Source organism: Cicer arietinum, chromosome 3 (genome assembly GCF_000331145.2).
Source record: "Cicer arietinum cultivar CDC Frontier isolate Library 1 chromosome 3, Cicar.CDCFrontier_v2.0, whole genome shotgun sequence".
Lineage (NCBI taxonomy): Eukaryota > Viridiplantae > Streptophyta > Magnoliopsida > Fabales > Fabaceae > Cicer > Cicer arietinum.
The window spans coordinates 38,817,698-38,831,846 of record NC_021162.2 but is presented as its reverse complement, the minus strand read 5'-3'; the positions used below and the strand labels follow the sequence as shown (position 1 = coordinate 38,831,846).

The 14,149-nt window shown below is 31.6% G+C and overlaps 1 protein-coding gene across 12 annotated transcripts; it reads left to right on the top strand.

Annotated features, from left to right (window-relative positions):
- The first annotated feature begins 1,718 nt into the window (after positions 1 to 1,718).
- LOC101500112 (uncharacterized) lies at positions 1,719 to 11,347 on the top strand. Of its 12 annotated transcripts, XR_012162179.1 has the most exons (7): positions 1,722 to 2,209; positions 2,661 to 2,846; positions 3,760 to 3,886; positions 9,194 to 10,027; positions 10,101 to 10,204; positions 10,651 to 10,890; positions 11,073 to 11,347. XR_012162179.1 is itself a non-coding variant. In XM_073365712.1 (4 exons), exons 2-4 carry the CDS (start codon positions 2,667 to 2,669, stop codon positions 11,159 to 11,161), a joined length of 396 nt encoding a protein of 131 aa, XP_073221813.1. In that variant the 5' UTR covers positions 1,722 to 2,209; positions 2,661 to 2,666; the 3' UTR covers positions 11,162 to 11,347. The 12 variants fall into 12 exon arrangements, 5 of the variants coding, with proteins under 5 accessions (XP_073221813.1, XP_012570935.1, XP_073221815.1 ...); XR_012162180.1 differs by lacking the exon at positions 10,101 to 10,204; XR_012162175.1 differs by having other exon boundaries at positions 9,194 to 10,204.
- The last annotated feature ends 2,802 nt before the right edge of the window (positions 11,348 to 14,149 follow it).

Sequence of the window (14,149 nt, the reverse complement as noted above, 5' to 3'; positions counted from 1 at the left end):
TTTTGAGAAAGCGCTATAAAAGCCTTGTAAACATTATGTGTAAGCGCTGTGTAACTCTATATCACCTTACAACAGCGCTTTTTCCATAACGCTTGTCAAAATAGCGTTGTTGTAGCCTCTATTATTTTTACGTGTATTATACAACAACACTTATATTTATTAAGCGCTATAAAAGGCGTGCTATAAAATGTCATTTTTGGCGTAGTGTGTAGTAACATTAGATATTGGTATCAAATATAAAGATGACATTAGTAGAAAGTCTTTATCCTCATTACATAGGCATTGCATGAGATGAGAGACATTAGGAAGTAGATTAATGGAACCAATTTCATTTCTACTTCGAATGGCAGGAATAAAGTATAAAATATTTTGTTTGCAATCTAAAAGTATTCAACTTAAAATATATCAGGGACTTTGATGAAGCATTGTTGGAAAAATAAAGGTGGCATTTGGGTCACTGAAACGACTCTTTGTTGGCTTGGTGTATTAAGGTTAAATATCATCCAAATTGTCACTTTTTTGGATGCTCCCATAAGCCATCGTCCTTGCTTTGCATGGAGATAGCATTTAGCAAGCTGCTCGGTGTCTTCAAAAGGAGGGTGTTGGAATATTGCCAATTGGCAATCTTACCACATTTGGACAGACAATGGATTCCAACTATTAATATATCCCGTCAAGGTGTGGACACTTTTGGGTTGGGTTTCGACCATAATGGTGGGTATTCGGTGAAATCTTGTTATCAACAGATTTCTCTTTGGAGAAGTCAAGCGCATGTTGCATCATAAAATACATTCACCAAGTGTTGAAGGTTATTTTTTATGCAATCCCTACAAAATATAATCTTTAACTAGAGGAAATAATATCAATCCATTCTATCCTAGATGTGATGGTAATTTGGAGGATGTGGAACACAAATTTAAGAGGTGTGTTTCGTTGCAATAGATGTGATGGTAACTTAGATGATGCGGGACAAAAATAGAGTCAAATATATTGCAAATTAAAACTAATATCGATAGTTACAAATTTCATGAAGACACTGAAACCAAATTCAATGTCAAAAGAGATTAAAAATACATTAGAAGTCAAACCTCACATATTGTGTGTTGCAGTAATTTTAACGCACTCGAAATAAAAACTAATAAAATCAATATAAAAATAACTCATCGCATAAATAGAATACATAATTAAGGGCATATCAATTACAACTTTTTACCTAAAGTTAACCACTATAATAATTTGAAGTCAAAGAAGCATCTAATCTGAAGGAACTTTACTCACTTGAAACCCATCATCTTTGACTTTCATCTATCTATGCACTCTGACGCCTTTAATCATATACCAATTAATTTCACTAAAGGAATATAATACGATAGATAATTGAATGGTCAACATTGCATCTTAGAACATTTAAAGAACCTTGGAGAAATTATTTGTATATCTACGAAAAATTACCCACGGATCTAAGTCCGTGGATAAATTATTTACTACCTACGGAAAAACGGTGCTTATTATTCTATAAAATAAATCAATTTTAAAAAAAAATTAGTTTCCACGACTATTCCGTAGGTAAAGTTAAATGAATACTCCACTGAAGTTACATTTGTGTAAAAAAAGTCGTATTTCATTTATCATAGCTTCTCTGTGGCTAAAATAAGAGAAGTATCAGTGGGTAATGTAAAAATGTGTTATTTTAATTTTTTTTTTAAAGAATATTTTATTTTATTTTTTCCAATAGAAACATTTTCACCTTCTTCTCTCAAAAACACTCTGGTTTTCTCAAAACCAGTAACTAGGGTTTCCTCTCAAAACATACAAGCTCTCCAAAAACAAATTTCATTCTCCTCCAAAAGCAAGATCTCATTCTCCATAGCTCTCTCCCAACAACCCAATATCTATTGCTTTCAGAATCACGTTATCACTCTTGATCGATATTCTTTGTCTTTCACTCTCAAATCTGCAACTTTTTTCTATGATCTGCGACGCTGCACTCTATCCGAACTTAACCGTCTTTCATTGATTTGGGTCTTCTTCGATCTAGGTATATTCAGTGTGTTTCTTTTTGCATCGACATCAATATCTGATTCGCGCGAAACCATCACTCCCAAAATCCATCCTTCAATCTTCAACCACAGCTCCGGTTTACACCATCAAAGCTATTCCCGACCTCGCCATCATTGTTGTGTTGCGCCATTCTTACCTATTTTCTCAGGTATTTTCTAAAACTAGCAGTAATTTATAATGAATATCTCACTCTGATTTTTTCGATTTGAGTGTGTTCCTTCAGGGATTAATGAATATTCAGTGTGTTTCGATTTGTGTAAATTAATGGCCGCCCTTTTGTTTTGCATGATGTGGAGAGACCATTCTCCAACCTTGAGTATACGGTATATGCCATTGATTTTGCATCATATAAATAACAATTCTCTTAATAATCTTTTAAACGAGAATTTTACCCTATCTTCTATCTCTAAATAATCTTCCATCCAAATATTCACTTGTTTTTGGTTCACATGGCAAGGAGAGAGATTTTAAAGTTATTGTGTTAGGGTTTTGTGTTTTTTTAATTATTACATAGAAAGAAAAGGTATTATGTTTTTGAAAGGGAGTAACTGGATTGTTTTGTTGAGTGTGGTTTACGGTTAGTTAGGTTGGTATTTTAGGTGAAGATGTCTCTGCGGATAAAGGCAGTGGTGGATAAATTCGTTGAGGAGTTGAAAGAAGCATTGAATGCTGATATTCAAGATAGAATCATGAAAGACAGAGAGATGCAAAGTTACATCCAAGAACGTGAGCGCGAGGTTGCTGAGCGTGAAGCCGCTTGGAAGGATGATCTTTCTTGCCGCGAGGTACCCTACTTCCAAGTCCTGAAAAATTCTTAATATAATAATTTTCTTTTGATAAAACTAATGTGCACTTTATATCTTCTCTTCTGCATAGATTGATAATAATCAAATGTAAAAGCCTTAATTTCATTTATATAACATGTATTTGTTGCTGCTTGATGAATATTTCAACTTTTTTTGTCGAATCCTACTGCTATGTACTTCATGTGCTGACTATATTTTTTGTCATTTACATTTACAAGAACTATTTCATAATAAAAGGAATTTTTGGTAATGTAGTCCAAATGATTGCATTCTTGATACATTTAGGATGGAAGCTATGATCTCTAACTCTACCTTAGCTAATTCTAGGTGATGTTGAATTGCTGTATATCATTTATATTCATACTGAGTAATTATTGGACTCATATTTTTATTTTAGTTTAAGGGATAATATACTACAGGGGTGAAGTGTGAACTCGTGCTAAGTCTGGATTGATGGATGGAGATGAAATTAATGAAATGACACTAGATTCCATTGTTTAGATTGCTTACAGTACCCCTATTTTCCCTCTTCAATTTGGGGGCTGGGGTTGAAATCAAATTCTGTCTGTTAGGATATAAGAACAGTTAGAAAAAAGTAAAGGAAGTGAAGTAGTTAGAAAGGGTAAATTTGTTTGCAAGTAAATAATGATTCATCTTGTTTTTTTCTTCTCTTTTATTTTATGCTACCATCATAGGCACCACAATCTGAACATATAGTTTTTGTTACAATTAAGGAGTTGGGTAATGTAGTTAACTTTAAATTTTAGTCTAATCATTGGACTGCTGAAAGACAATGTTTCATATTTATTAACTTAAAAAACTCATTTATTTAATAAGTTTCCCGAAACCAATGATTTCTTGTATCTTAGCTACTCTTAAACTTTGATTTTAGGTACATAAAATTTCTCAAGCTAATGTAAATACCGAGATAATTTTTAATTGTCAAATGGGGCGTGGACGAACGACAACAGGAATGGTCATTGCAACTTTGGTCTACCTCAATCGAATTGGGGCCTCTGGTACTTTTATTTATTTATTCAACTTTTCTGATTTAATTGTTTATTTTCTTTCATTTATGCCATTTTTTTTGTCAAAGAAGTTTAGTTCCATATATTCTGAGAAACCCTTATTTAAAGTTATTGTTTATGCTCATGTTCATTTGGTTGGCAATAAAAGTAATATGACAGTTTACAACATACGAATTGGAGTTTAGGAAAAGTAGAAGAACATTAGGGCATTTGAATTTGAGGTACCCAACTTAGTGGTAAATTTTGGGTACATTTTGTGAATTTATTTTGCTGCTTGCAGTTGTTCTATATAGTCTGACCATATACATAAAAATAGGCCCTAGGGACAATGTGTCCTTATCATAAGTAAGGTGTTCTATATATTATGATCATAGACAAGGTGTCTTTATCATTGATAATTTAGCTGTGATGTTTGGTTTTTATTTAATTGTTATTGGTGCTCGATTTTGCAGCCTCTTTATTTTTGTGAAGTACAAGGTAAGCTTTACTGGAAAAATATATTTGCCATACATGAAAATCTTAATATTCCAAGAAACACATCCGTATGTTTTTGGTTACCAGAAGGAATTCATTAATAGTGAGTGGTTAAAAATTTGTTGGTATACACGTTCTTGTCATATCACCTTACACTTTCAGGAAAAGCTTATAATTATGATTGGATTATTAACAGTGGGAATATTAGTTTCAAAGAGGTAGTTTAGGCTATGACATAAGCTTTCGTGTAAATTGTGTATGTTTTGGTTTTGAAGAATACACTTGAATTGATTAGTAATGAAACAAGTGCCAAACACAGAAAACTTGCTTGTTTTTAGAGTAATATCACAGTTTACTTATTTTCATATTTTATTGAGACTTTTGGATTTATTGAGATTTTTGGATTTAACCATGTTAGTCATACAGCATATAAATTGTGATATTGTTGTTTAGTTGATGTAAGTGATGAAAGCGTGTATTAGAACTTTTATTTTATTTTTTCTAGTTTGATATTACCCACGGATATGCCATAGGAAATGTTACCGACGAAACATTCGTAGGTAACATTAATTTTCTATAGTTTGATGTTACCCATGATATGTTTGTGGGTAACTTACCCATAACATTCCCTTAGATAAATTACCCACGAAAATCTTACAAGTAAATGTAACCTATGAATTTTCCGTAGGTAATATAATTCCTACGAGCAATTTACCTACAGACCCGTGTCCGTAGCTAACCCGTGAGTAATTATTCATTACCTACGGCTATACTGTAAGTAAAGTCAAAATATGCCGTAGATAATGACAGCAGTTTTTCTTGTAGTTCATACTAACTACAAAGCAAACAGTTAAAAAGCCTCTCCAATAACTTCACGTTTCTAATACAAGTTACTACAACACCACCGAAATAGGAAGAAGAAAAAGGATGAATCATTGTAAAATATTTAGCAAACATATATGTGATAGTGCTAAGCATTATATTGAAAAATATATATTTTAGTGTTTCATTTAAATCCTTTATTTCTTGAAAGAAATTATTTTGGGCATTGTAAGGGTTGAAATAATTTAGATGCTTGAGAGAAATGAAATCTTTTTTATATAGGTGGTTTGAATCTGAACCCAAATGATTTAAATTGACATCCATGTGGTTTGTATACTTGTTGCTAATTGTTGTGTTAGTGATTCAGGAATCCCAGAATTCAGGGATTTGAATTTTAGTTAAATGTGCAAATTCTACCCCCTAAAGACAAATATATGTGCTTGGATGTTTTGTACATCTATACATTCATACAAACTGTGGGTAGCTTGTTTTTTATGTCTATACATTCATGTCAAATTTTTGTTGTTGTTGTTATTATCAATTATTAAATAATAAAATATGTTTGCTCTAGAGTATCTTTGTGAATGTTTTGTGAATTTGTTTTATGACCTTTTTGCATGTTTTGTTCCTTTATGCTTAATGAATATGTTATGTTTAAGGTTAATCTCATTTTTGTACTAAGTTGAAATATCTTCTTTATGTGTCTTTGGTTCAAAATAACATATGTTAATTTTCTATGAAGTCACACACATCGGCTGAATATGATCAAGAGATAAAGGGATTTATTAATTTGGCATGTCGAGATGAATTAGAAAATGACAAAATAATGTGCCATTGTAAATGTTGTGGTTTCAAAATACCGCGGGTGGAAGGGTAATAGACGATCTCTTAAAGTACAAACCATTTTCAAAGGGATACATCCTTTGGGTACATTATGGGGAGTCCATAGGAGAAACTAGTACTATCTCACCTAGTAGTGTTTCAAATACAATTCAAGACATAGTTGTCATTGATGATCATATTTAGCACATGATCAATGATGCTTTTGGAGTTGAAGATCATGCAAACAAAATACCCATTGAATACAATACCAAGGTTGATCGGAATCAAGATATAGTGCCAAATGCAAGCTAACAAAGGTATGAAGAGACCAAATGTGTTTAACTTTACCTTTGTATGAAGGGTGTGTTAAATATTCAAGACTATCTCTTTTGGTAAAGTTGTATCACATCAAATGTTTATGTGGAAGGATTCATAAAGCCATGACAATGGTTTTAGAGTTATTAAAAGATGCATTTGAATTTGCAAATATACCAACTTCATTCGATGAAGCAAATAGATTCTAAATCTTGGAAAATATACCAACTTTATTTTGACTCAACACACACTTGGTTTGCATCAAACCCGCGAAATGTGCGTCTTGCATTGGCTAGTGATGGTTTTAATCTTTTTTGGTATGATGAGTACAAATTATAATCTACTTACAACCTCTAGTCACAAACTTAAAAGGAGTTCTGAGTAACAAGTGTCGATACATATAATTCTTTTAAAATAGAAATGCTTACATTACATCTAACTTTGATTTGGACAATTAGTGATTTTCCGGGGCTGGGTACACTTTTTGGGTGGAACACTTACACTATACTTTTTTGTCCATCATGTAACATTGAATCTACTCCTCGTCGTCTTCCTCATAGCAAAAAATGGTATTTTACTGGTCATCTTCGTTTTCTTGATCGAAGACATAGACTTGGATTGAACAACGTCCGCTTTAATGGTCCATAAGATATGTGTGGTCCACCTAAAATGTTATTTGGGCTCAAATTCTTGAACAAGTTCCAAACATTGATGTAACATTTGGTAGAAAGCCAGATAAAGAAAGGTCGGAAAAAAGAATATGTGGTGGACGACCTACACAAGGTGTCAATCAACAATGGAAAAAGGAACACATATTCTTTGAAATTCCATATTGGAAAGGGTAATCTTATGTGCCATAATCTTGACATGATGCATATTGAGAAAAATGTGTGTGATATTATCATATTTACTTTGCTAAATGATAGCACAAAAAGTAAAGATCATCTTAACAACTTTAAAGAATATCATTGTGCTTGATGGTTATTCGAGCAACATATCTAGATGCATTGACTTGGAAAATCTAAAGTTGAATGGAATGTTAAAGAGTCATGATTATCACATATTGATGGAACAAACTCTACCGCTAGCCATTCAAACAACATTTCCTGATGATGTTTCAACTATATTGATTGAGTTTTGGTTATTCTTTAGAAAATTATGTGGTGAAGTATTGAATGTTGGTGATTTTGAAAAATTGCAAAACCAGATTCTCCTCCCTTTATGCAACACAGAAATGATATTTCTTCCTTCATTCTTCATGGTTCACTTTGTTGTTCACCTTGTTGAAGAAGTTAAACTTGGAGGTCTTGTTCATTATCTTTGGATGTATCTTGTTGAAAGGTAAAATATGCATGATTTTATTCCTTCAATAATTTAGTAATTGACAATTTTGTTCTAACTAATACTATTGTAGTCAAATAATAGGTACTTAGGACAACTTAAATTGTATGTACGTATTAAAGCTCAACCAGAAGGGTCTATTGCAAAAGGACACCTTGTACAAGATATTCTTACATATTGTTCAAGGTATCTAGAAAACATTGAGATTACATGAAATCAACTTGGTTGTGTAGATGATAAGCCTATTAATGAGATACATATTGACTTGCGTGTAGCCAAATTATTTCCTAGAGTTGGAAAATCTATCGGTGGATATTTATACTACACCCTAACACCAACTGAAAAGTCACAGACTTATAGACACGTTTTAACAAACTGCATCATAGTTGACTACTATCTAAGGTAAGTAATTTTATTCTATTTGTATTATTTACTCAAAGCAAATAAGCAATATTGAAATAGTACTCAAAGCCAAATGAGGAGTGGTGCAATAAGTGCTTCTGAGGTAGACAAGAAGGTTCATAGAGAGTTTCCTCATTGGTTCCGCAATCTTGGTAGTGTTCATGATACAATTGGTGATTGAGTTGCTTTGGTTTTTAATAAGAATGTGACTAATTGTATATTTTATGGTGTTTAGATTTGCAACAATCTCAACAACATTAATGGATTTGATAAAAATGTTGTCATTAGTCTTGCTCAAGATCCTTCTGATAATTTTAGAAGGTTCACTACATATAGTGTCAATGGATTCATATTTCGAACATTGGCACGAGACAAGTTATTAAAAGCTCAAGGTCCTTCTGATAAAGTTACTTAAGAAATAGTGATGCCCAAATGAGATTTGGAGGGGTGCGTTATTATGGAATATTGATAGATATCATTGAGCTTTCATATGATGGCTTCAAAGTGCCCATGTTTAAATCAATTTGGCGAATACCACAAATCCAAGAGGCATTAAGACACATAAGTTGAGTTTTATCTCTATAAATTTTTCAAGACTAATACATATAGGAGAACATGAAGATGATGAGCCATACATTGAAGCGTAAGAAACTCAAATGGTTTATTATGTGGATGATGAAAAGGAACAAGGATGGAGCATACCTATTCATTTGAACCCAATAGACTTATATGGCTTTGGTTGAGATGATGAAATTATGGCACCCATTGAACCGTACCCATCTCAAAATTTTAAACAAAATTCTTCTAATGAGACCATAGATATACAATTGGCAAGAATGGCTACAGATGATGATCCTGAAACTTTTAATGATGATTTTGATGACAATAATCATGATATGAATTTATGATTGTTAATAAGTCTAGTTCGTTGTTTATGATATCGTACTCTTGGATCTATGTTATTTATTTACGACTATTTTTACTATTTCGTTGTGTTTACTGTGCTCGTTTTTGTTATTATGTTTATTTTTGTGTTAGGCATAAATATGGTTCACATTTTTGAAAATCCTACATGTTTAACTATTTGCATCGGTCTAACTTGGTTGTCATTAATGTTTGCAGTGTAAAGGTGTTTAGAGTCTCAATCTTGTGAACAAAATGGAATCATCATATGAGAATATTCGATGCCAAACAATGGAAGAAAATAAAAAAAAGGACGGAGGCTCTCAATTTGACTCATCTATCTCAATCCCTTAACAAAACTTTTTTAACCATTTCAAAACCCTCACTAATTAGTAGTAATCTCTCAATCGCACTTTATACTTTTATTTTTCATTTTCTCCATCACATCATCTCTCTCATATTTGAAACAACAGAAACAATAAAGAAGAAAACCCGATTTCAATAGCCACTTTTAAAGTAGATAATTGATTAAACTATACTATTTGATATCATGAATGAAAACTTGGAGACTTATAACATTTTGTTTGCCTCAATCATCAAAGTTTTACTCTGTTAAGAGTAAAAATATTAACTATAACATGTTTCTTATTCTTATTCTTTCTTGATTTTATTTATTTTGTTGGATAATAAACTATGGTAGCGTTTCAAGAAGAATTGCTCAAGATTTATACTACTTGGAGATCTTGAAGTAGCCAAAAGGAAGCACTTGCAAAGACATGGTTACAACCAATAGTCCTAACGACAGCTCTACCCCCTACCAAGGTGACAACACCACCAACAATGCAAGCAATAGAACTGCAACCTTCTCTGGTGACAACACCACCAACTGTAGTGCAACATACAAAACCACCTCCTTCTCATGCGACAACAATGCCAACAGTGCAAACAATAGAACCATATCCTTTTCTGGTGACAACACCATCAACTACAGAGCAAGCAACAAAACCACTGCATTCTCAAGTGACAACACCACCAACAATGCAAGCGACGTTGGTAGGATTCACTCAATCTAGTATTGATTGCATACTTACTTGAACAAGTACTTATTATATGTGTTTACTTGTAGAATCTAAGAGATGGTCGAAAATACAGTTGCGGTGAAATGTATTAAATTTTTCAAAAAAAAATTATGATGGATCATTTGTCAATGACGAGGCCAAGAAAAAATATGTAAGTATAAAGAATAGAAGTGTTATGTGATTGTAAGTATTTCTTGTTGACCACTTTATAAATAAAACATGCAACTGTTAGTTTTGGTAATAGTGACTTGCAAAGCTATAAATTACTTATTTGGTTCGTAATAGTGAGTTGCAAAGTTATAAAACTATAACATTACTTATATAGGAATAAATGTAGTTACTTTAGTTCCAATTTTTCCATTGAATTCACTAGTTGTATTGATGTGCTTGCTCCAATGTTACAGAGGCTTGGTTTGATGCATTATGGTTGGATGTAGTTAGTTTTGGTGCTTGTATCAATATAGTTCATCTATTTATTATCTTAGGGGATGTCAAATAGATTGTTCTTTTGCAACACATACTTAAATGTACTACATAGTTTTTTTCTGTTGAAATGGTTGAGTATTGGAATTTAGTTTGCTTCACTTTCCTGTGTAGGAACAATTTCAAGTTGAAATTGGAAAGACTCATTTTCCAAATGAAGCATTTGTGAATGTGTTTGGAAAAATACATCCTAGATATGTTCAATGTATGGGAACTTGAATAACACTATCTCAAATCACTAGATCTACTTCTCACTCTGAAATCGATAGGCTTAAGAAAAGGGATTTTGAATTTGATATGTTGAAGGAGCAAATTTCTTTCTTATTGTAAATGCAAAATTCCAACAAAAAACAGGTAAGATTGTTTTCTTTGCGAACCTATTTAAAAAATCAAGTGGGAATTATTTCTCCTTGGATAAAAATATCAATTGTGTAATGATTTCTTCTAGCTATATGAGAAGTTTAGTAAATTGATTTTTGAAAATATTAATCAAGATTAATTGAGGTTAATATATACTTTTTTTCTCCAAGCAACAGACACAGAATCGCCAATAGATGGTAGACATTCATTTGACTCTAGCTACCAACTTGATGATCGTCGAGCAACATCATTACGGACTGATTAGATATTCTTATAAACTTTTATGCTCGAAGGAGTTGTTTTGTATGTTTAGCTATTCAGCTAATGTTTTGAATTTTGAATATTAAAATTACTTTTTTTTTTATTGTTTTAAATAAGTTCAATGTATGAATTGGTGTTATTACTTTTGAAAAGATTATATAAATTGAATTTAGTCACAATAGTTATATAATTGTGTATTTTAATTATGTGGGTGATATTTATGAATATTTTTTATTTAATTAATAAAAAATAGGGAAAAAATGAGATTATAATTTTTTATTTTAAATTATTAGGTTTGCGACAGATCAAACTGTCTCAAAATGGATATAGTGACAATTGAATAATGTCGCAATTTTTAGGAACAAATAAATTTGAATGTGTGTAATGACGGTTCTAACTGTCGCAAAATGTATATATCGAGGCAGTTAGAAACTGTCACAAATGTTGCCGAACAAAAGCGTTTCTTAACATATTAGCATCTTAACCATGTTGATAGTATAATAAAAGTATGAAGAACACACAATTTATCATAATAGCATCGTACCTTAACACATCATGGTTTATAAAAATAATCAAGAAAATAACATCATGGTATAATGCCAAAGCAACTCAAGTGAAATCGACATTTTATTATAACATCAAATCATCTAGGAGAAATTATTATTATATTAGATGCACATTAATCACAATAGAATAACCAATAGACAATGCAATGCATGGTTATGATTCTTAATATTATGCCACCATGCAAGTGCATGAACTACTCAAATAGGCCTTGTCCTCATAGATCCCCTCAACTCAACCTGAGAAACATAAACGTGACAATTGAGATAAATATGTGTTGCACGGTAGTTCTTGGAATTTGGAGGGCTACCTATAAGTCACCTAGGAATTTCCTACTAGAATACCCCAAGGTCTAACAATCTTGCCATGTGGTTCAATAGTAGACCACCACAATCATGCTCATTCATTTGTACTTCACCAACATTACTAGGCTTCTCATGCCTTATCTATATGATGACAAACTAATCTCACGCAGAATACCGCTAACATCTAGTTCCTCCTCTCATTAGTCTAGGATATTCCATCAAAATCACCATCTTTAGCTTTGTGACACCCTAAACCCTAAAAAAATGTTCTTGAATTTAATAATCTAGTAGTAAAATTCCTCATAAAAAAAAAATTAAATTTCATAAAAATTACAAGGTGAAGAGCACAATGTAGTCACTCAACACATCATATTAATCTTTAAAAAAATCAATCAAATTCACACCACAAAATCATTAAATTACATAACAAAATTCTTTCAAAATAAACAAACAAAATTTTAGTAGAATAAAGTAAAAATAATCTCAACCCGATGTCACTACCATAGAGGGAATTCTCAAAATAATAAACATTCAACAACGACGTCAATATATATACTAAAAATCATGAAAATAAAATGGTGTCCGAGAGTACTAGTCATTGCCTGCAAATTGCGGTGAGTTTCAGAATCATGTAATAGTATAACATAAGTAAGAAGAACATGCAAGTAATCAAATTGATACAAAATCACATTTTAACATAGCATTCAAAATCTTCGAGAACATAATATCAAATGTTAATCAAAATCAATCTCACAAAGATGCAATGCTATGCATGTCCTATAATCTATATTGTTTCATCATTTGGTATCATTCTACTATGAAGTACTAGATAGGAGGCTTGATTCTATACCACCACGCGAGTGGACGGACAATTCATGAATGACAATGCCCTAGTTGATTCTTTCAACTCAACCCAAGACATGTATATGCCGTTGTCGAGTACTCTTGTGTTGCATGGTAGTTCTTGACCTTAGGGAATAACACACTTATCCACTTAGGAATTTCCAACGAGAGATACCTCTAAGGTCTATCAATCTTAACCTACGGTTCGATCGCAGTCCTCCACGATCAGGCTCATTAAGTTGCACTCTTCAGAAATAACTGAGCTTGTCAAACCTTATCTATACGATGACAAAATAATCTTTACTTCAAAAAACCCCATCATCTTGCTCATACTTGTTCAATAATAAAAAATTTACAACTCTCAGTATGATTTTCACTATATTCATTAGCATTTACATCTATTGATATATATCAACCATTCAACAATATTCATCAAAATTTACATATATGTATATATCAATCATTTCACAATATTCTTTCAAATTTAAAGATATAATGATATTGAACAGTCAAACTCTATCATTCATAAAACAAAAATAATAGCAAGTAGTGTATTTAAGTAAAATCATAACTTCAATTAAATAACAAGAAAACATAAATACAAGCCATTCATACAATAGAAAGTAGTTTTAAAATAAAAATTAATTGTGTTTTGCTATATCGGGTGGGAGTGATTTATTGTATTTTACCAAGTCTTGAGTAGAAATACTATTTGGTAAAATTATTGGTAATCAAAATACATTCTTTAATTAATTTTTTTAAGATGAAAGTCAGTCATCTCTAAGGTTGTTTTCGGATGATTTAATGTACGTGAATATTAAATTTTGGTTGCTTTGATTCCAAGAAATATTTAAGTGAGGATTTTTATGTAAGTGTTTTGTGTAATTGTAAACGTCATAAGCCATTATTTAAAAAGAAATTTTGATACTCTATTTAAAACTACTTTGTATTTTACTTAAAGCTTATTGTTCTCGATTTATATTTGAAATTGGAGTTTAAGATGTCACATCCTTCACTCAGTTATGGCTTTCTCGACTCCCTACTCTTTCTTTATTTTTATTTGGTTCACAAATAGCATGAATGTAACTGGCCGTTTTTTTTAAACAAAAATCGAATTTCAAATATTAGAAATTAAGAAAGAAATACTTTTGGATAAATATTTAAGTCGTAATACAACAACAAAAGTCAACAATATTTACAAACAACAGAAATAGTTTTTGAAACAAAAATCCAAAGTATTTAAACAGCAAAAATACACCGGGGTATGAGACCTATCAGAC